The 23,030-nt window shown below is 42.9% G+C and overlaps 2 protein-coding genes across 3 annotated transcripts in view; one reads left to right on the top strand and one right to left on the bottom strand.

The window, feature by feature from the left end:
- DGKA (diacylglycerol kinase alpha) overlaps positions 1 to 6,575 on the top strand; it is a 75,636-nt gene extending 69,061 nt beyond the window's left edge. The window contains exon 25 of the transcript XR_016271749.1: positions 5,841 to 6,575. The gene's annotated coding sequence lies outside the window, so the exon portion shown is untranslated. The remainder of the gene's footprint in view (positions 1 to 5,840) is intronic.
- PMEL (premelanosome protein) lies at positions 1,877 to 22,503 on the bottom strand. 2 transcript variants are annotated; one of them, XM_089477298.1, is made up of 12 exons: positions 22,379 to 22,503; positions 12,711 to 12,839; positions 12,428 to 12,574; positions 11,794 to 11,937; positions 9,619 to 9,780; positions 8,470 to 8,913; positions 6,537 to 6,989; positions 5,596 to 5,757; positions 4,936 to 5,029; positions 4,444 to 4,646; positions 4,022 to 4,112; positions 1,877 to 2,213 (listed from the first exon to the last, which is right to left on the bottom strand). In XM_089477298.1, exons 1-12 carry the CDS (start codon positions 22,443 to 22,445, stop codon positions 2,054 to 2,056), a joined length of 2,256 nt encoding a protein of 751 aa, XP_089333424.1. In that variant the 5' UTR covers positions 22,446 to 22,503; the 3' UTR covers positions 1,877 to 2,053. The 2 variants fall into 2 exon arrangements, with proteins under 2 accessions (XP_089333424.1, XP_089333431.1); XM_089477305.1 differs by having other exon boundaries at positions 4,022 to 4,109.
- Positions 22,504 to 23,030: the final 527 nt, after the last annotated feature.

Here is a 23,030-nt window from a genome sequence, read left to right as displayed (position 1 = left end):
TGAGTTCACTAGTAGGTTCATATCCCTCTTGTCAATTTCACTCCTAAGAGAGAGTGCCCTTATTGGGATAGAGAATATTGTTGAAGAGCAAGTAGAGTATATGCAACCATTCTTTTACAAATTTTCAGAACCAGGGGAAGTTATTATTATTATTATTATTTGGATTATAACACTCAGAATACTTCCATCCAGATGTGGAATGCTGGGAGTTGTAATCCTAAACCCCAACTTTCCCTGGTTTTCAAACCCAAACCTTTAAAATGTTTCTAACTTGTCCATAAACAAGTGCTTGCATTAATCATATAAAACTTAATGCCCATCTATTTCAGTAGAACTGTTCACAGTTCTGGAGGTTTGTTTTGTTAAATTGCTATGAAAACCCTTCATCTGACTGGAGAGTACAGTTTGACAGAATGAGAATGTGTTTACATAATGATTAGATACACTTCTCTGGGGTGTGTGCCTGGTGTCTCCAATATACGACACTGATGAAGGATGCTTTCCTTCATTTGTCTGGGGGAAGGCTGCCATCCCTTCCATATTTTCACCCATTAGACTCACTCCTTTGTCTGAAAGTTAGATTTTCTGTATTGGGCTCTGTTTTAAAAATGGATCCAGAGAATAATCAAAAGATCCCCGACATTGTTCTATGGCTGAAATGTGTGGGCAATCTCTGCTACATTTTAGTTGTGCTAACAAAACCTGAAAAGCTGCTTTTCTGTAACAAAGCACCCCATTATGCTTTACAGCAGAGAAAGGCCAGAAAGAGAGGAGGTGTTACCTAATCCCCGTAAGGGAAAGGATAAAATATGGTGGGGTGGGCAACTAAAGTAGGGAGTGGGTCATTTTTTGTCTCCATGCCTCCCATGGTGAGTCATATCACTGCATTTTTAGTCAAAAATTTGACCTCGAACTGAACAAAGGACACCCACTTTCAGGCCATACTTTTCCCAACCCTGAGGGGAGTGGAAGGGTTAAGAATCCTTCCCTGTGCCCTGTAACAACCCAAATAGGAAGAATCCTCTTTAAGGGCCTGCAACTAAGAAAGATTCCCTAATCAGAAACATCATAGCATTTCTTGCTCTCTTATCACAGATGTACCACACTAAATCCTGCAGAGCATTTTTCTTAGTTATATACATTTTGAATCACATGCCCCTAGATGTCTTGTCTGCCATGCCTGCATAAGCCTGCCATGTGTTTCTGTGGTGCTGCAGGAATGCCAAACAGTTACAGGTCTTCCACGCCTGTCGTCCCATTTTGTCCCTCTCTTTGGGACAAGAGTATTCTAAAAACCTGTTCTGCAAGAAGTAGCCTTCCTAAACAGCTCTAGCTTCTGCCACTTCTCACTGTGGTCCTCAGGCAGTCATTCATGCCATCAGTTCTCCAGACTTACTAGCTATGTTCATCTGTTACTGTGCATGCATAATACTATACAAGAACATGGGCACTGGGGGGGGGCATTGAAACATGATGTGACAACATGTGGAGGCTGTAGTATTCTGGACTGTGCCAATTCAGAGAGCAAGTGGAGTTTTTTTTTTAAACTGGCTCTTTCCAGCCATGTAGGAAATGAGCACATCAGGAAGATGGTTTCTTTTGCCTTCTATTACACAATGTCATACTAAGGAGTTTCTTTTTAAGAGGAGCAGCTGTTTGAAAAATCCATTGTGTGCTGTCTGGGGTGGTATGGTCCAGAATCCTATGACTTCCTTCAACTAAATATGCTAAGATTGCAATATTAATGATTACTGGAACATGTAATATCCCCCAAGCATGTAGATAAAGATGAGTAGTCAACGCTCCAATAACTGAAATTGTTCAGTTGTTTTTCCCCCATTCAGGAAAGCACTAAAATGACAACTATCAAGGAGTCATGTTTTTTACTTAGCTGGAAATTGGATGAAAAGAACAGGAATGCAGGGGAGGTCAATTTAGCAGTGGGAAGGATTGCAGAGGAAGGATATTTTCCTTTTTCTCAGTGTGGGCTCCATGAGACATTGGGTCAGTTGTTGGTAAGACTTGATGGGTCCCTTGATGTTCATCTCAATGTTTAGATAACATTCCCACTCAGCAGTGGGCTGCTTTCCCCACTGGCCCCATGCCCAAAAGCCTGGCGTAGGAAGAGGCGTACAGCAGTACGGTCAGGCAACCAGCTCCTGGGAGAGGTTCCGGCAGACATCACAGCACGTAGGGGGATATATTTGACTCGTCTGCAATGAAAGTCAGCATTAGCAATATTTCATGTGAATATCAAGTTGGAAGCAACTGAGCTATCATCTCACCATTCCTTGTTTCAGCTCATTGTTTTCAACAGAAAAACTCAAATGTCTTAATTTGGCAATTTGGTGGATTCTAGCTGCATGAGAAGGACCACAGCTTCAACTAAGCGGGTTCACAAACTTTTTTGCTATGGAGAAAATCAATATTAATGAACTGTCCATTCAGAGAAGCTATTTTGTGAGAGTGCATGAAAGGCAAATGCTGCAACCCATAGAAGACTTAGGAACACTGAAGAATTATGATGGGAGAACCGTGGTGAAGTAAAAATAGCCTGTGGATGGACAAAATGAGGCTACGGAGAAGAAATTTTTTACTTCTGATTGTATATGCAGTCACTTTGAATGTAGTGACTGTTCCCCTTTTAGTTCTTTCTGATCCCACTGATATAGCCACCATCACTTGCTATTTGTTAGCACAAAACATTGTATTTATTTAGCATGTTAATGCTACACCAGTTGGCCTTGACAGATTGTCCTGTCCCTCTGCTGTATCCCCCCAAAATGAGTAGGAATAAGTAATGGGCACAGTCACCAGGCTCAAGATTGTTGATATGTCAGAAACAACTAGAGTTTGGAAAGTTATTTTCTTGGACTACAACACTCAGAATGTCCATCTAGCATAGGCATGTTGTAGTCCTAAACTTGATTCTTCCAAGCTCTAAGCACATGCTGTGCATATATGTAAGATCATATAATCCCTCTGTAGTGTTCTAGTAAAAACAAGTGAGCAACAAGCAACCCCTGGTACATCTGTTTTACAATTCTTACAGCAGCCACACTGCAGTAACATTGGCAGTTGCTGCCATCCACATTACCAGAGTTAAGACAGTTTCTTGCCAGCCATTTAATTCTGTCACTTCAGGAAGGGAAACAGACACACTGCTTTCAACTTTCATTTGGCTTAAAGGCTCAACAGATCACACCAAAGGGGCAACAGGATGCCTCCCCTTTCCTAGCCAGATCGGGGCTGTGACAACCTCACACTGTGGCCCTGATCTGGCCTTTTGAGGGTGCAAAAAGGAGCCACAAAAAACGACTCCATTTTGCGCCCTTGAAAGGGCGCCATAGCCACAGCAGCGTGGCTGTATGACACTCCTTCGGCACTGTGTCGTATGGACACAGCACCGGAGGAGCTCCATGATGCCATGCACCATATGGAGCAGTGCGCTGTGTCATGGCACCCTAGGGTCAGGATGTGCGTCATCTAGATGCAATGCCCTGACTCCACCCCAGGCCGGCCTTTTAGGCCGCTCTGTACTGGGCCTTAATGGTATAGGAGAGTACAGTCAGCACCTTCTTGTACCATACAAAGCCTGCTGGGCTCCAGAACAATCCAGTGCAGCCTCCCAACCCTGAGAAGTTGTTTGCTCCTGAGTTAGATTGAAGGTCACAGGGTAGACCTCTGTGTATGCTCTTAAAGAGCCGCTGTGGAAACCAATGGTCATGAAGCAGTTTCATATATTGAAAAGATAAGCTGCACTGCTATTAAGATCCCACACAAATGCAGTGAGAACTTATTTTCTGCTGGTGAACTGCTAAGTATGAAACTGTTTGAATCCTTTTTCAACCAGAAGATGTAATTATCAGGACAAGACTTTTGCAAAAAAAGCCCTGATCTCAGTTGAGAGGCTTCAATCTTCTACTATCTTCTACTACTTGCCTATAGCTTCTGGCCTAGGCCAGCATGCTTACTTTGACCTTAGAGAGACTGGACACAGCATGGCTGGACAAATGCTTACCTGTAGGTATAGGCAACAGCCCCCAAAGCAGCAGCAACAAGTACTGCTCCAAATACTAGTGTTATCTGAGCTGAGGCTGAACTTCTTCCTGCTGGAGAAGGAAGAGGAATTAATACTGGGCATCTTTTCACAGGAAGGAATGGACAAGAGATACAACTTTTGTTCAGAGATGGAGGAGCATTTCTAGGGATAGATCAGGAATGCCTGTGTGCCTGCTTCACTATACAAAATGTCGTAAAAAAAACAAGGAACAAAGACAAAGCCCCCTATCCAAGGTGTTGAGAGCAAGAATAAATAACAACTGATAATGTAAAATCAGACTGAAGGGGAGTTCTCTGATAACAATCTTTTTAAGACTTTGGAGTTGAGTTGGACCTCAGCTGCAGCAGGAAAGTTGGCTCCCCAAGCCTCAGAATCCTTACCTTGGATGCTGACTTGGGTGCTAGCAATAGCCAGGCTATTGGCATTAGCCAGAGAGATGTTGACACAGTAGAGGCCAGACTCATTGAAGGCCTGGCGCAAAACGAGCTGACAGTCAGGGCTAGGCTGGACAGGGCTGCACACTGTCTCCTGGACCATCAAGCACTCAGGGTCAGAAACAGTTGTGCAGACTTCATCAGGAAGGCTACAAAGCAAGAAAATGCTATTAGCCCAAATGTTAAAATAAAGCAAGTCTCCTCCACCCCAGTTATCTCCACTAATGCTATGCCTGCATTGTATTGCTTAGGCTCCACTATAGCTATCCTGAGAGACTACCCAGAATAGGCACTCTGACCAGCTGGCCCACAGATCCCCTTCTCTTTTCCTAACCTTCTTTCCTTCCTCTTGGTTCAGTCATCATGGACTAGGAAAGTAGAAATCTCAAAGGTGGAGGGTGGAACCAAGAAGGCTGCTGTCCTGCTTGCAAAACTTACCTTCCTTGGCAGGTCACAGTGAGGTCTACCGTGTTTTCAGAAACAGCTGATACCAGTGGTACCACCTGCACAATTTCCACACTTTCAATGCCCTCTGCAAGAGAAGAAGAAAATAAAAATGGTTACTTATTCTTTCCCAGATGTATTTCTGCCTAGTTCTGATATGGTTTATTCCTGTCCCTCCCCCGATCCCAGGAATGAAAAGGGGAGGCCCTGATTGTCATAGTTTTTCTTGAAGCAGAATGTAGAATGGAGATTTGCAGCCCATCTTGCATCAAGACACAGTTTATGACACTTTATTTCCCACTCTGTCCTCTGTTACTGGGTTTTGAGACTGCAGGTTTTGGAACTTGCTCATTGGTCAGAAGGAGGTGGGCCTTTTAATGTAGGTACTAGTTCCCCCTGCACATCCACCTAGTCAAAAGTACCTCTCCCCATCTCTGGCAATAAAACTACAGTTTTAACCAAATGAAGACTTTATAATTTGCTCTCTTTTCATGACAGCTAAAATCTGCTACCTGAAGTAACTGTATCATTCGCTCTAATGGCAGAGTGAACCCTGGAATAAATCAGCAGGAGCACTAGGAGTGTATTCCTCATCCTTATGGTCACTGAGCCATTCTCTTTTTCAAACTCCCACCCTGATGTCCCTGGACTCACGGACAATGTCCAGATCAGTGGCGAAGGTCCCATAACGGTAGAGCAGGCAGCCAGCTGGTGCCTGGCGTTTTACCACAATCTGGACAACTTCGGTTGCAATTGTTCCAGTTTCAGGCATGACAGATGCAGACAGATTGATGGTTGCTGTGTCTTCAGTGGCATCTGGTGGAAAATAATTCTAGTTTTAAAGAGAAATGCCCTCTTCCCTCCACATCATCCTTTCCCATTATATCTTCTCAAAATAGATAGCTGCTGGCAGTGGAAGGACAAGGGTGCATTGGCCTGCATTAGGAGATGAGGAAGCAATGGATGTCCTGGGGTTTGTATCCTCAAGGTCAAAGTGGCTGCTTTGTCTGAGAGTGAGGAGCTACTATCTTCTGACTGGGGAACTGGATGGAGGCTGTGCAGAAAAACTTAGGCTGAGGTGGTGCCTGAGTTCACAGATGGTAGTCTGAAGCAGGGTACTGGGAGTGCAACAGCAGCATGGGAGTTGTTGCCAATGATAGGTGGGTGCTGCTTAAGGCATCCAAAGGAAGAAGTGCCATCCTCTCTTAACACGAGATTTCAACCACACCTCAGCAAGGAGCTACATCAGTCATGGGCAACTTTACATATTCACCCTTTTAACACAGCACATTCAGCCATCACACACAAGAGTCTAGGTGGCCTCCTGTCCCTGCCTTCACAGTCTCTTCTGAGCCCCGGATGGGTGAATAAACTACCTGCAAGCCCATCCTTTATGTGAGCAAAACAAGAACAGCAGAGCTTGCAAAGGTTACCCTCTTGGATTACTACTGCCAGAATACCCATTAGCCATACTGGTTGAGGATTCTGGGAGGTGTAATCCAAAAAATTAATGTTTCCACCCTTTGAAAAACAGCTATGATGTGCAAGCATACGCCATACTGAATCAATGAGGGACAAGCACTCTACTAACCTACCTGCTGCTGGAGAGACAGGGATGTCAGTCAGACTAGAGAGTGTTGTCAATGCTCCAGGAAGCACAGCTGCAGATGTTGCTAGAGACAAAACTATGGGTGCCAGAGTGTCTGGGTCATCCTCAAGTGCCACTGTAACTGAAGATGCAGACTCTACAGTGCTTGGCAAAGATTCAGATACTGCAGTGGATGCTATTGCTGGTGCCATGGTGCCTGGGAGAGATGTGGGGATGGCAGTAGTCACAGCTGAAGGGTCCTCAGTGCCTGCAGCCCCTTCATCCAAAGTGGCAGACACAACAGTTGCAGGATCTTCAGATGCAACAGCTAAATCTGCTTCTTCTGGCAGAGCACTGACTATAGTGGCAGCTGCTGCTGCTGTCGCCAAAGAACCCGCTTCTTGAGTTGTAGATACCTGTGGCTGTTCAGTTGGGAGTGCTGAAGTCACAAAGGTTAGTGCTGAAAATGCAACAGAGGGAGAGAGATGCAGAAATGAATATTATACAGGAAAAGTTCTAAGTCTGTTTTAAGTCTAACAAATTTGAAAGGCAGCTTAGACAAAGGCCATATACAGTACAACAGATGCAAAACAGTTTTTGATAAGAAACTATTGATTGATGCTTCATCCTTTAGTTATGGTCTGGAATTAACCTATTGCAATCCATGATGTCGTTATATAAAGCACACATTTGGGCTTGGTGGAGACTGGTCACTGATGGAAAAGAATGAACAGGTAGTAGAGGCTGAATCACATCCATCTGTTATAGTGTGTGGGATAAAACCAGGTACATTTGGGGGAATTCAAGAATTGAGTCCAATAGCAATACTGCCCAACTTCCATCAGTCAACAGTATACCCTTCATAACATTGTCAGATGTATCTCTCCTATGTGTGCTGGCTGGGGGGTTCTGGGATTGTAGTCCAAAAGAATAACTTCCCAAAGAGTAACTTTGTCCTAGAATTAAAGTGAAAGGTAACTAACACTGAAGCTGAAAGAGGCATTTTGCAGACTCAGGATTGTATTAAAATTCAAAGAGACCAGTCTTAATCTCAGGAATATCTGGTGTTGTGTGGTTTCCACAGGATTTCTTTAAAAGGACTCTTTACTTCTGCCTGCCACTTGTCAAGTACTCTGACACATTGCAGATATTTCTGTGACAAATTTTTTTAGGGCAGCCCAGTAATGCTTTTGGTTAAATTCCCCAAAGCCCTAGGCATTATGGCCAGTGGTCAGGGATGATGGGAGCTTTATTTCAAGGCAGCTGGCCCTGTCTGTTGGCCAACAACCTCACGTAATGGGAACTGCAGGTAAGTTTTACAATATACCTGACATTGCTAATCTTCCAACATGAAGATTAACAGCAGTGGATATACTAGTCTTTCAGATAAACTTCTTCATTATTACTGATCTTTCCATTAATAAAATCTTCAGAGAAGTACACAACTGGAAGCCTCTGCACTAGTGTTCTTAGGAACATTAGTTTTAATGGTGCTTCTGTGGCCATCTTCTACCATTCCAGGTTGTGGGGTTTGATGATAGGAAGGAATAGCCCACATGATGCATACATCAGGGGGTACTGAATACCTCCTTACATAAGCATGTAAAAAGTACAATTGCCATCATAACCCAAGATTCCTCAAGAGAATTTCAGCCTTAGACCTCCATTGTTGAACAGCCACTGGCCATTCTGGCTGGATGATTCTGAGCCTCATTGTCCAAAAATGCCTGCCTCATTGTACCACTCCCATTCTTGAAGAAAATCATCCTTCCAAAGCAAATCCTTCACTATATCTAGATTTCTCCAAGATATATGGTTTATTCTTGGTACAGAAGGAGACTTTCTCTCCTTGTACAGCAAGAAAGCCAAGCCCAACATTTGCTTGTCAGTAAAGTGTTAAACATGGGGTGTTAACCATGAAAGAGCTTCCAAGCACTTACCAGAGGTTTGAACACCCTCAGAGCTTGTCCCAGGGATGCTGGTGCCTGTGGGCAAGGCACTGGGGTCTTGGGCTGTGGTGGCACTTGGAGCTGTCACGGGGATGGTAGCCTGACCAGTGGTGCTACCCAGAGCTGTTGTGGGGATGATGAGGGGCTCCTCTGAAGTGCTTCCACAAGAGGCCAGAGGGATGGCAGCCTGGAGCACCACACGAGGGCTGAAGGTACCCGCAGCGAGGTATGTATGGGTAACCATGGCTGCCCGAGAAATCAGGGTCCCGCTCTCATCACCAAAATCCCAGGAGTAGGAAATGTCAGCATCACGTAGGTATTGACTAGGATCATGGAGCCTCACACCAAAGGAGATTGCCCGGTTGCGAACAAAGCGGCCATCAGCCCCGTCTACATCGAGCACTTGTGCAATGTCCACGATGAATGGGATCTGGTCTGGGAAAAGGAGCAGAAAGGTCACCAGTGGGGCAGGGAAACTGCCTGGGCAGAGAGAGGGGGGCACCTGCTATGGTAAACACCTTCAGAAAACACATCTGGCTGTATTACTCTGCTCCTTCTCCTCCTCTTGCCACCAAGTTACAAGCACTTGTAATGAGTTACTTCTTTTGGGTGGGTGGATGGGAACTGAGGGCACAACAAAGTTTCATTTCAAAAGTAATGCAACAAGGAGGAAAGAAATTATGCAGTTGATGTAACAATTTACTGTTGTTTTTTAAAAGTTAATCTCTACGGGTATTTTGCTAAGAATTTATTCAAGCAGCAGCACAATGAACGAATTTTTAAACCCTGTTGGTAAGTGACAGGATTACCTTTTCAAATACTATAATGAGTAATAGGAAGGGATTAATTTTTTGAAAATAACATTCCAAGTTCTGCTTCCTCTCTCTTTCCCTCCCACTAGTCTAAGGTAGTTCCATCCAAAATGTTCAAATTACAGGAGAGCCGTCCAAAGTCCTGGTCCTTCCAAACTTTAGTTACTGTTTTAGAGAGCTATAGGAGTGGAAGGATAATTTAACTAAATTGAAGGATGGAATCCCAGTGTTGGTCTTGTGAAGTTTATGAAGGATCCCCTTCCCTCCTGTCCCCCCCCCCCCCTTTCAAGTATTCTTCCTAGCAAAAAGTAGAGCCACTGACACTCACCAGTGATGCTGAATTGTGATGAAGTGCTACCTATAGGGATGAATTTCTCACGCCCCCGATAGTGATAGACTTCCACTTCCATGGTATAGGAGCCAAGGGGTACATCACTCGTGTCAATGGTCAGTAGGGAAGAGGAACCATCTACTATTTGCCAGTAACGTCCTGGTAAGGGGAAGAATGATGGGAAAGAATGACCTTGGTAAAATGGATGGGGATAGGATGTTGCTATGTCCCAAGGGACCATAACACTGGATTGTAAAGAAAGATCCTTCCTTTCCTGGTACGCTTTTACATATGGCAATACTGAGCCACAATATATTTTTAATTCAGGCAGCACACATACATGTATGTGCCCAAACACAGAGTCCCACCTTGAATGCCTTTTGTGGCAAAATGGCAGAAGATAACTTTAATAAATTAATGCCAAAGAATGCTTCTATGAGCACTAAAATTCCACTATACTCCAAGTGGAAGGGCCTGTAAGAAATTGTACAGGTTCCCCCATGGCCACAGCAGATTGCTAACAGGATTTTCACCCTCCCATCCCCACTGGACCCGTTTCTTTTAACAGCTGCATAATAAGCAGCAGTTTTGTAAGATTTTCATTTCAGGAAACATGGAGAAATGTTCACTTGTTTATTTAGTTATGCTTCTTTACTCTAAGTATATATATTTCAGGAGCTGAAGTACACAATGACACTTCTTCCAATAATTCTATTCAGTAGCAGGACCCCACAGCTCAGTAGAAGTGGAAATGCTTTGCATGCAAGAGATCCTAAATTCAATCACTATAGCATCTCCACGGGCTGGGACAGGCTCATCAGAACCACAGAGAACTACTGCTAGTCAGTGTAAACTGTACTGAGCTAGATAGACCAGTGATCTGCCCAAGGTATAAAATTCCTATGCCAGAGCTGGTAGTGCTGGTTTCTACAAGTGCAAGTAGCTGCACTTTCTCTGTCCCATCTTCTGTGCTAGATAAAAAGAACATCATGGCAGGAAGAGATGCAGGCCTTAGTATTAAGCAGACAAAAAGTATGTGTGTGCAGGAGGAAGCATTTCCCTTGAAAGGCAAGTGTGGTTTTTTTTCTTTTCAGTATTTAATACAAAATTATTTTACCTATACATATTTTATGTAAATATGTACGTACATGAAAAAATACTTATTATTATTATTATTATTATTATTATTATTATTTGTACCCCACCCTTTTCTCAGGATGGGGACTCATACATAAATACATATAAAAATACATATACTCATCTCTGGGTTTAGGGACACAGGACCCCTGTGAATGTGGAAAAACCACAAATAACAAAAGCAGTATATTTTTACTTCTCTGGGAATCTCTAGGTTCTACAGTGCAACTCTGTGGTCAACATCTGCCAGAGAATGACCATAGAATTGGGCTGGCGGAGCTACAAATGCCTAGTGGAGTGTTCTCTCTAGGAATCTCTAGGTCCTTCAGTGCGACTGTTGGTTATGTTGACCATAGAGTTGCACTGGAGGACCTAGATATTGCTAGAGAGAACATATTTATAAAATCCATGAATAATCAAATCCGCAAAAGTCAATGCCACAAATGTGGAAGGACAAGTATACATATTTATAAATTTATTTAATTTAGGAACCTTATCACCCAAGAAAACAAAGCAGAAATGGACCCAGAGAGTAGCAGCTTTCTCTGTGTGTGCCTTACCAAATGATGCCATGGTACTTCAGTTCTCTCCCTGCAGGAGATGGTCATCAAAGTGAATTTTTTCTTCCAGCTGGAAAAATCAGTTCAGCAAAAGATGCACTCTTCCCATGGGAAGAGAACTTAAGCTGTATGATGGCATGTGGTAAAGCATGGAGAAAGCTGCTGCTCTCTGTCTTCATTTCCACTTTGGTTTTGTGTGTGTGTGTGTGTGTGTGTGTGTGTGTGTGTGTGAGAGAGAGAGAGAGAGAGATAAGGCTCTTAGAGATTTTTATCCTATGCTTCAAAGAAGTTTCCAGGACAGTTTACAGAGGTTTTTTTCCTTCTTCTTTAAAAAGTCATATTTATCATATACTCTTGCTTCTTCTGCTAAGGTGATCAAGAATGAACATTAAGAGATTTTAAAGGGTTGTTACAATGTACTACTACATGGGGATTTGGGAAGCTCTCTCTCATTGGGCAAAGTGCAAGCACTTACCCCATGTCTGCCAGACATAGACAAACTTGCCACGTTTCCCACGGTCACTTGGGGAGAAAGGCTGCCCATCCGGAAAGAAACAGTCGGATGCTTCTGCATCTTGATCCGGGAAAACAGGTTCCCCTTCTGTCACATGGGTGGTACCTGCAGTACATGGAAAGAGGGAAGTGAGGGGTAAAATTAGGTAATGCAATATTTATGCAATATGCAGTAAGCCCTCAACATCTGCAGATTTAGCCATCCAAGGACAGCAAGCCTCATTGCTTTGAATGGGGTGCATGCACATGGTATGTTGCACCTGCCATTAAAATCAATGGGACTCAAGGTCCTGTAGGGTTTTTTATCCACTGGGGGGGGGGGGTGTCCAGAACAGATCCCCCATGGATATGAAGTGCAGACTGTATACACAAACCTTGTTGTTGCTACTATTGTATGCCTTCCAGTTCTTTCCAACTCATGGCAACCCTATCATGAGGTTTTCTAGGGCTGAGAGTGTGTGACTCATGTAAGGTCACCCAGCAGGTTTTCATAGCCAAGTAAGGATTCAAATCCCGATCTACAGAGTCCTATGCTCAAACCACAACACCATGCTGGCTACACAACTCAAATCTCTATATACATGCATTTAGCTCACCATTGATGGTGCAGTTTTGGCTCCAGACAATGCGTCCATCCGGCAGCACCGTCTGATTTCCAGGGAAGTGTAGAGCAATGCTGAATGTGGCTTTGGCACCTGTTATGGTTGGGGCATCATTGCTGATATCAAATGTTACATCACCACCTGGGAAGGGAAAGAAAGGTGTAAAAAGGGCTTCCAATTCTGGGGCCCTGCACCTCCACCAAGGTAGCATTATCAGGCCTGTTAAGTCTCAATGCATGACTTTCCCTTATGGGGAACTACCACCCTGAAGCCACACCTCGCCAGCAATTGTGCTGCCTGGCATCTCCCTCTCTCCACTTGGGGTACAGTCGTGAATTCCAAGTCTTGAAGGCTGAGTGCTTCTGGCTCCAGTTTTGTTCCCACCTGTTGTTCCTGCCAAAGGCCCCTAAGGAAAGACAGAAACAGTTATTTTCAGACAGCATCACTCCATAATTTCCAATATTTTACAAATAAAGAGGGACACACATCTTACTGGTGTAAGATATCCCATTATCATCCTAAAGATCACTTCTTGCTGTTTCCCATCCCCATAATTTCATAGAGCATGTAAAATTTACCTTAGCCACCCGGGGTCCCTTTCTGGGAGAAAGGTGGCATACAAAATAAATTAATAATATGGAAGTACAGATTCCAATCTTCAAAAACTAGGACTTGTCATCCTATCATTACTGAAGGGCCATGACCCACTATTAATTTCATTTGCAAGAACACATCCTACATCAGCTTCCAGAGCAAAGGGTTTAATTTTTAATAATGTATACTTAACACACAGTTTAGTCTCACAATGTATGTGGTTGTCCTTATGGCAGAGGGATTATAATTCAAACATGCTTGGCAAAGTTGACTGGAGAAAGAGAGACAAAGGGCCCGTACAGACAGGCCAAAATAAAGCTGCTTTGGGTCACTTTGAAAGTATGCTGTTTAAATGACACATGCATCTTAAGAGGCCAGAAGCTGCGCCAAAGCTGCTCTCCAGTCCTTAGGACTACAGTGTGGCTTTGGCATGGTTTCTGGCCTCTTCAGACTCATGCATCATTTAAACATCATACCTCCAAAGTGACCTGAAGCAGCTTTATTTTGGCCTGTCTGTACAGGCTCAGACATAGATATCCAAACAGCGAGCCATGAAATGAAGAGGACTTAACAATTGCTGTTCCTATGCTTACGGCTTTGCGTATTTTAGCTGGAATCAAAACTGATCCATCTCTTTCTTTGATAATTGCTTTGTGGTTCTAAAATGTGAACAGTAGCACCAGAAACCAACACAAATAACCTTTTAGAAAGGGGATCTGCTGTTGCTGTTGTTATGTGCCTTCAAGCCATTTCCAGCTTATGGTGACCCTAAGGACCCCTAAAATAAGATTTAATTATTTAATTGGCAAAAGCTGTTCAGAGGGGATTTGCCATTGCTTTCCTCTGAGGCTGAAAGAGTGTGACTTGACCAGGATCAGATGTAGGTCTCCATAGCTGAACAGGGATTTGAACCCTGGTTTCCTGAAGCCCTAGCCCAGCATACAAATCTCTGCACAACACTGGCTCAGAAGGCATCTCCCCAGGATAAAAGAAGAACAATGATTTACCAGCAAAATATTGCTTGGCTGCATGAAGCTATAGTTTAAAAAAAAATTCCAAGCTTTTGGGAAAGCATCTTTTGCAGGGAACCTGCTACAGTTTATAAGAACCTATCTTTCCGTCCTGAAGCCAATGTGCCTAGGATAAAGGCAGGTGAAAAACTTTTCTGTCTCTTTTGTTAATGCAATCAAGATTGTGTAACACTCTTTCCCTCACTTACAGGACACAGAAGTAGGGTCAGTTCGCATTGGTCGATGCATATTCACGTCATATCGCATCGTTCATTCACACCCGCGCTCTCTGAATACGCTTTCCCGATTCGTATTCGCGTCATATCGCATCGTTCATTCACACCTGGGCGGCCTTCCGAATCGAGGTTTTGTGAGTCGGCCAATGTGTATTCAGGCAAAGTGAGGCAAGTGCAGATTGGATAACCACACCAGCCCAATACAATGTGTATTGGCCGATGCGCATCGGCAGCCTTGCGCATGCTCTGTGGGGCTCTGAACGGGGGCAACATTTTTAACTTCTGGGGTGAAGAATGAGGTCACTGTTTAGCAGAATTGCTGCCTTTAGCGAAAGGGGTATGCACCTTCTGTATATGTGTGTGTGTGTGTGTGTGTGTGTGTATGCACACACATAAATACATACATACATATTTATATATATACATACATACTTATATATATATATACACATAGTGGTAAAGCCAAAAGTGAGATGCCTTTTTTATGTGTACACACACATTTGTCTGTATGAGTGTTTATATATATATATATATATATATATATATACACACACACACACACACACACACACACACACACACACACAGATATACACACATATACACATAGTGGTACTGCCAAAAGTGTGAAGCCGTATTTATATGTGTACACACACAGCTGTCCCCGCCGGGGCTGGGGAGCGATTTTTCCATTGAACGAGATAAAGCAGAAACCTTTTGTGTCGGGGGGTGGGGGGTGGGAATGTATATGTATGTATGTGTATATATATATATACACACACACACAAACTGTGGAGCAGCCGAAAGTGTAACGCTGCATGTATATGCTTACACACACATCTTTGTATGTACATACATATACATTCCCACCCCCCACCCCCCGACACAAAAGGTTTCCGCTTTATCTCATTCAATGGAAAAATCGCTCCCCAGCCCCGGCGGTTGTCCTGAAAGGGGAAAGGGCCAACGGAAGGAGATGGGGGAAATTCCAGCGCAGCATCATGGGAAATTTGTAACCCGGTGGTCTTCAGGAGAACCAGCGGATTGTACACACCAGCCAAAGCAGCAGAGGTTTCGCACTGGCCATCAATATGGATCCTGTGAATCCACTATTTTGGTGGACTCGCAAAACGGAGGAGCCGGCTGCCTTCAGTTCAGAACCCCGCCGTGAATATGCATTGGCCAAAGCGTATTCACGTTATATCGCATTGGTCAATACGTATTCTGAGCTCACAGGTGTGGAACACCAATGCAATATAACGCGAATACGCATCGACCGATGCGAACTGACTCTACTTCTGTGCCCTGTGTGGAAAGGTCCTGTGCATAAGGAAGCCAAGAGGAGGATTTAGACAGAGAAAGGAAATAGCTGTTACCATATCCCTTGAAACTCTAAGCCTAGATAAGCACAGCAAGTTTGTGTTCTGAAAGTGTGGGTTCATATTAGGGGCTGCTACTGGAGCCACAAATCTATCCACCCATTCAGGGATTTGCTGTATAAAAAGGCCCTGGAATTCTCACAATCTAGGGCATTCATCCCCTGGATCCTTGTATAAAATAATATTCTCTGCTTTAGAACTCTATGGAACAATACATAACCTATTCCTTCTCTCCTTTTATTTATTTTCTCCTGCCTTGTCTATGTTGTGCTGTAATTTCCCCATCTTAGAAAATGAACACCACCCTATGCACCCACATCACCATATACATCACAACCTCGGTCTTCTATCTCTTTCAAAGAAGAGTTTTTGGAGGGAAATATTTAATTGCTATTTTCTGTAGTTTAAAAACTCTTTCTGGAAAATCTGTGATCTTGTCTCTAAGGCCACTTTGGTGTATTTTAAGAGAGAATTCTGGTACCAGGAATCTGTGGTCAAGACATTCTTAAAACTTGACTCACTAGAACTAGAACATGATATTTTAGGTCACATTTACCAGGCCAATAGTAGCCTGCTCTTTGGGAGAATAGATCCAGGGTCCAATGGAAAACGGCATCACTTTTGAACCAAATTCTCACATTTGTGGTCTAGAAGGACTTTCAGCCTTGACAGACCGGCACTAAACAACACATGCCCCAATGCTGCCCTGACGCCGCCATCACACCGTGTGCCCACGGTGGCTTCTGTAGGCTTCAGGAAAAGGTGACACCTACGTTTTATTCACATCTTTGGTTTCTGAAATCTCCATTCCTTGCCCCAAACCAGGATTTGATGGCACTTGAGTAACTGCATGCTGGTCAGTTCCAGGTCTTTCTATTGGACTGCACTAGGTCAGAAAACAGCCTATAATAAGTGTGAAAAGATTATATTCATCTCTGGAATTTATAAAACTAAGATTCTCCAGTCTGCATTGTTCTTTGCAAGAATCGCACCTGGATATCTCTTATTTCCAAGAAGCCTGGCACAACAGAAAATACTGGTTGCTAGTCCTCTTTCTCAGCCACCAATAGCAGTTGTCTGCGATTATTTAAAACATTTTCATGCAATCATATTCAATGTGGATTCTACAGACAGCAACGGAAATAACACAGCAGTATTTCTGCACTTCTATCCCTGCAAGGTAGGCCAAGCTCCAAGAAACCCTTTGTCTATATTTTTAGAAGCAGTACGACCATCATCCCCATTATTGAAAAATAACTCTTAGCTTTCACTTATGAAAATACAAGCTTGTAACATTTATATTGAAGTTTCTCAAAGTGACCAATAACTTGGGACAGCCTGTGTAGTGCAGTGTAGTGTAATAGTCAAGAGTAGCAGATTAAGACTGGGAAGACTCATATTTAAATTATCACATCATGGTGCTGACTTTTGCCCAATTACTCTCTTTCAGTCTATCTTATCTCACAGGGTTGTTAGTAGGCTAAAAAGTGGTAGGGACCAATTCACCACTTCGTGTTTTTTAGAGGAATGAACATTATTAGGGGAAAACAATGAACAATCAGGAATCACACTCTCTCAGTAACAAAATATTAACATTTGAATGCTAAAAAAAAATGCACCTTCCCACTAAGGCTGCACTAGCTAGAGATGATGATAGAGGACAACTGAAAGAAAAATCATAAACTACTCTTTTGCACACACTCCAGTCACTCTTCTGACTCAGAAGGTTGGAGTTTCATCAGATGCACTCAGGCACCTTTCTTGTTACTTCTTTATCTTCATTCACAGTCTTAAATGTTAAGAGCTTTTGTATCACTCCTGTATTATGCATAGCACAAAGAAAGTGCTTGGAATTAAATAAATGCAGAGTAATAGATGGGGAATTTTCTTTACCTTTTTAATACACTTGTGTGGATCTATTATTTTGTAATGTGTTATTAGTTTCAAGAACTGCCTGGCTCTTCCTTCCTTCTGTTTAACTATGCCTACCAGTATCGCAGATTTGCATATCAAAGGGAAAGTAATAATATGGATCTCTTGTAATTTTAACATTTGTAAAGCAGAGAGAAATGTGGCAATGGTGGCATTTTTCATTCCAGCAGCAATGTGATAAATGGGATCATTTCATAAATTCATTTGATTTCTTCAGCTTGCTACTCCTTCATAAATTTAATCCCTACCACCATTCCCATCTTCTGCCAGACCCAGGAGAAAGGAGATTACCCATATCTATTATATAAACAACCCTCATCGTCTCCCTACCTAAAGTGTAGAAAAGATCCTTTTTTGGACTACAACTCTTTGAGTTCACCAACCAGCTTGACCATGTTGGCTGTGGCATTCCAGGAGCTGTAGTCTAAAAAAGTAACTTTTCCAGCTTCCACCTCTATCTTCCTCCAGAGGCTCACACAGAAGCTGAAGCAAGTTTTGTATGTGAATGCCTGGTGGAGATGTGGTGGAGCAGCAGCCATAGTTTCTGCCTTGTTAGCCCAGAGTTCAACTAGGCAGCCCTGCCCTCAGCTGAGAGTCACATGAAAGAGCTTGGGCAGAGGTTCCCTAGCCCCATGTGACAGGAGCCCCTCGGCACAGTGGCTGAGCCATCACATGCTGCCTATAGCTGCAGTGGAGTAGAAAAGTCTTGGGCTCCTTGCCATGTGAACGGCGGGGGGGGGGGGGCTGTTAGCGGCAACTGCAGAAGAGAGTGAGCAGTAAAGTGAATCCACTTCTTGAAATAACTGGAAACAAGGGGATATGTTCAGAAAATCCCCAGAGAGGGAAGCTGAAGTTAGAAAATGGGAAAGTGGGATAAAGCATGGAGATAGATTCCTGGTTCTCTTGGGTTTCCTAAAATCATAGAGTGGGAAGAGCCCCCAAGGGTCTCCAGTCCAACCCTCTGCCATGCAGAAACTCAAAATCAAAGTACCCCTAACAGATGGCCATACAGCCTCTCTTAACAACCTCCAAAGGAGGAGACCCCATCACTCTCCGAGGGTTTATTCTTAAAAAGTCTGTACCACCTCTCTCTTCTTCTTAAGATCTAGATTTCACTTCTCCAATTACAGTGAAAGAAGGCAGGGGTAGAATTCAGAGGCCTAGCCATGATAACCTCGAAAATCAAAAGGAGATCTTGTAGCACCTTTGAGTCTAACTGAGCAAAAGACATTGTAGCATAAGATTTTGTAGACTTGGTAGTGATGTAATGGAGGGAAAAACCCAGTGCAGAAACCATCATGATACAGAACATTAAAAATCGTCTTCTATTCAAACAGGTAATTGCTCCATAGCCCAACACAGTTACACTGACTGGCAGAGGTACTGGGGATTTCAGGAATATTTCCTAGCCCTATCTGAAGATGCTAGGAATTGAACTTGGCACCTTCTCTGTGCAAAGGAGGTGCTCTGCTACCAAGCTACAGGCCCTCTCCTCCTTGTCAGAACCACATCTAGTGGGCATTAGGTCACAATGATTCTTTGGTAGTGGCACCTGATTTAACAAAAGATCTACATCTGCATACTTCGCTAGGCAAATAAATAGGGTTAAACTCAAGAGTGAAAGTTGATGCATCTACCCCATGCTGAATGATAATTTTGTGTGGAATACTCTCACTGTGTTCTTCACTCTGAAGTCCAAAGAGGTGGAGTCACTTAACATCAGAAGGCAACCCTCTTGACAGCAACCATGTCCACAACCAGTTTTGAAGACTGACAGGAGGAAATGCAGGTATCAAAAGAGGGATTCAGTCAGTAGAAATCTGTATCTGGAAAGCTGGCACCAAGCAGAAAGAGGAAAATATATATTTCGTACAAGTTTTTACCCTTCCAAAGGACTCAGAAGGGTCCATCTGACTTAGCCCTGTGATCCCTCTGTTCCTATATAATCTTTTTTTTGGTGACCACACCTGTGATGTCATGCGCCCTCAAGTCAACTCCAATTTACGGAGATCCTATTCTAGGGTTTCCTTGGCAAGATTCATTCAGAGGATGCTTGCCATTGCCTTCCTCTGAAGATGAGAGGATGTGACTTGCCCAAGGTCAGCCAGTGTGTTTCCATAGCTGAGAGGGGATTTTAACCTTTCTCTCCCAAACTCCTAATCCAGTCCTCGAGCCACTACACCATGCATTTTAAACCAGAACTTGGAAAAACAACTTTTTAAGTTACAATCCACCCATCCAATATGGCCATGCAAACTCAGGGATTGTGGAAGTTTCTACAATATTTGTCATCCTATGTTGGATATAAAATCTGTAACAATTGAGGGATTTCCCGGACAGTGACTAGGTGTACCATTTAAGGCCAAATCCCTCATATGTACTACTTTTGCTCTGAAAATTCAATGGCTGACCAAAGAACACTCCCAAGACATATGTAAACTAGACCTCTGGCTGCTATGTCTGATATCACTTTACAGTAATCATCTGAGAAAATAAAATTTGTAGAAAAGGCCTGTGGTGGACCAAAATGGAAGAAGACTTAACCTACAAGGTTGTGGCTGCACTTTCCACTACATCTAATTGGCTGAAACAAGAAGGAGGAAGAGAAAAATAAGAGTGAGGAACTGGACTATTGTTACATTACCAGTTGCACTGGTGGAAAGTTTAGCTCCTCTGGCTCAGTTGTACATCATGCATGCAGTCACACGTGTGCAAATTTACCCAGATGGTTGTGGTGCAAAGTAACACTGGCTTAGTTGAACAACTGATGCTATGGACTCTGACTCTGCTTTTGCACCAGTCTAGCACTGTATAGAGCATGGGAAGAAGAGAGAAACCAACAGGCACTAAAGAGATGTTGAATCTGGACTAGGCATCCACAACTACAATCAATGACTGTGAATGAAAGGCTGGTCAAGTTTCATGGTCAAGATTTCCTCATCCTCCTTTTAATGCCATCAGACTGGTTAATTAGCTGTCTAGGGCACAGGTTCTTAGTCAGTCATCTTCTGCATATCAAACACACACACATTCCACATCCCAGACAGCAAGCACCACTACAAGGGGATTAGAGAGCCTTGACTGCCCAAATCACCACGAGGTTTGGCTTTACAAGAAAAAGCAGCAAAGAGAAGTAGGTGTGTATATGTGTGTGTGTATGTTTGTGCACATGTATTCTAAATTTGGCAGTAACCCATCACTTTACTCAATGATGTGATGGCTATTTCTGCATCAGAATACTATCAGTAGTTTTGTACTTGTTGGAATTGGGGATAGGGGAGAAAAACAGGCCCCAGACAATTTTATCCTCACACTCTATTTAATTAATCCAGAACTGAACCAAAATTTAGAACTACAGCAATGCAAGTTGCAATCAGCTTTTCTTTTTCATATCCACATTCTTTTCCACCATGATTACACTCAGAATTAAGCCTCTTTTTTGGGTGAGAGCTGCCTGCTGTAGCCACAGTCTGGATTACACACCACTGCACCTGCAGTTAACTCTAAAGTAAAATTAAAAACCATTCACATAACTCCAACCATATCTTCTTTGGCCCTCAGCTCTGGAAAATAGTCTTCATTCTGAATCTTACGGTTTAATCAGCAGTAATTGAATAAATACCTTTTTGTCTTCAGAAGGTGAGCGATAAAGCTATATGTATATCAGACTTTTTGTTAATTTTGGGGAACTTTTAACTTATTTCTGTAATGGGAGAACCCCAGCCCCCTGCTTCTCTGATCAAGTGGAGGCCTGCCTTTAATAAGGGTAAGTGAATGACTTCTCTCCAGGACTTCCAGATTTGAACATTCCAAATAAAATGTCCATAAGACTTTCAGCTTGGGTTGCTTCTTAAGTACCTTGCAGGAAAACAAAACGCTGAAGGAGAGGAAACAAAAATGAATTGTTTCCAAGTGCAAACAGCAAATTTTAGCCCCTTTCACACTTCAACAGCTGGATGTTATTCATGTGAGAGATAATATGGAGACTCAGATCAATTACATCAATGCTGTTTCGAAATGTTTGAAGCATAGGGAATGATTGTAAATAAAACTAATTTAGGCCTCACACGTGGAATGTCCACTGGTGTTGATTTTTGTATTGAAAAAAACAAGAAGGGAAACCTAAACAGTGGATACGTACAAATGAAACTGTGTATGCAGATGGGGTAAGTGTTGTGTATGCACGTGTGCAGGTGCTCAGAATGTTAAAATATGATCACATATGTAATGAAAAGTAACATAAAAATTGTTTCAACTTACATACACTGTAGTATTATAATAGTTTACTGCTAAGAGACAGGCTCAGATGAAAGAAAACAAAATTAAAGGAGGAAATGTATCTTTTTCCTCCTGTGAGGGAGCTGTGAGAAATGTTAGTTGAGCTGAACACACAGTTAATTATGGGGAGAATTTTACTTGAACTAAACACAGAAAATATTAGGATGTTCGCACTATCTGTATGGATTAGGTCAGGGCTACAGCATGGACTGTTATTTTCTTGGAGCCTTACTCTACAGTGTAGTTTGGGAAGAAGTTTGACTTGATCCTGCAAAATAAATTCTGCCTTCAGGACCCTGTTTAGCAAATGATGATAGGGGCTGGTCCTGCAGGTGAAAGAGACATATTTGATGCTGCATCCAAAGAAATGGATTTATATCCATGAAAGCTCAGGCAAAAATAAAATTCAATTAAAGATGTTGCCACATTTCTTTTTTCTCATCTTTCCATCCTCCTTTTTATCTATTCAGAATAGTTATTGTTTGCCCAGAGAGAAAAAAACTGGACTGTACTTACTGCGCTGAGCGGTAGCTACAGCCAAAATGGCCCAAACTGCAACCCACAAGTACCAACTTCGCGACATCTTAGCTCTTCGGTTCTTTGTAGCCTCCTGTGGTCCCAATGGCAAAGGAGTGCAGGGAAGAACCACTGGCTATAAGAAAGGGACCTAATTTGTATAGACCCGCCTCCTCCTATGGGCATTAAGGAACCACTTTCTTTCTTCTCCACCTCCTCCCCTTTCTAGTAATGGGGAGCTATGAGATGTGTGATCTAGTCACAAGTTTGCATTGTGGTGAACACAATGGGGCCCCATTATTTCATTCCTTTGCTGGAATGCCAAGGAATGGGATGGGCAAGACTCAAACACTAAGGCTCTTCACAAAGAGAGAAGGAAGTTTGGGGTTAATTAGAGATCCAACAAGACAAAATGACTAGTTATGCAACTTCATTAAAGCGTATCGGGGTGAGATTACAGGGCACCTAAGCTGCTCGGCAAACCCATTTGCCTCTTGGCTGCCAGTCTGGTTCTTTTGCACTCAGCTCAAAAACCAGGGCCATAGTTGGTGGGTAAAGAAAGCAGTGAAATTCAGGGCTGCAACACACAACTCCACTGGTTTCTCTTCCAAGCATATAGAATTTTAAAATATCTTTTTATAACGCAACTCAG

The sequence above is a fragment of the Sceloporus occidentalis genome, unplaced genomic scaffold, assembly GCF_023333645.1.
Source record: "Sceloporus occidentalis isolate IW3139 unplaced genomic scaffold, rSceOcc1.0.p SCAF_1, whole genome shotgun sequence".
Classification (NCBI taxonomy): Eukaryota; Metazoa; Chordata; class Lepidosauria; order Squamata; family Phrynosomatidae; genus Sceloporus; species Sceloporus occidentalis.
The sequence above is the reverse complement of the archived record's forward strand: the minus strand, read 5'-3'. Positions and strand labels throughout refer to the sequence as shown.

Bases quoted from the DNA above. Each gene is read 5' to 3' on its own strand.
- PMEL (XM_089477298.1), bottom strand. From the start codon at position 22,445: ATGTCGCGAAGTTGGTACTTGTGGGTTGCAGTTTGGGCCATTTTGGCT. The intron at 11,938-12,427 runs GTGAGCTAAATG...CATGTACTGCAG, and splicing joins CCAAAACTGCACCATCAATG to GTACCACCCATGTGACAGAA. The intron at 2,214-4,021 runs GTAAGCATTTGT...CTTTCATTGCAG, and splicing joins GCTGTTGCCTATACCTACAG to ACGAGTCAAATATATCCCCC.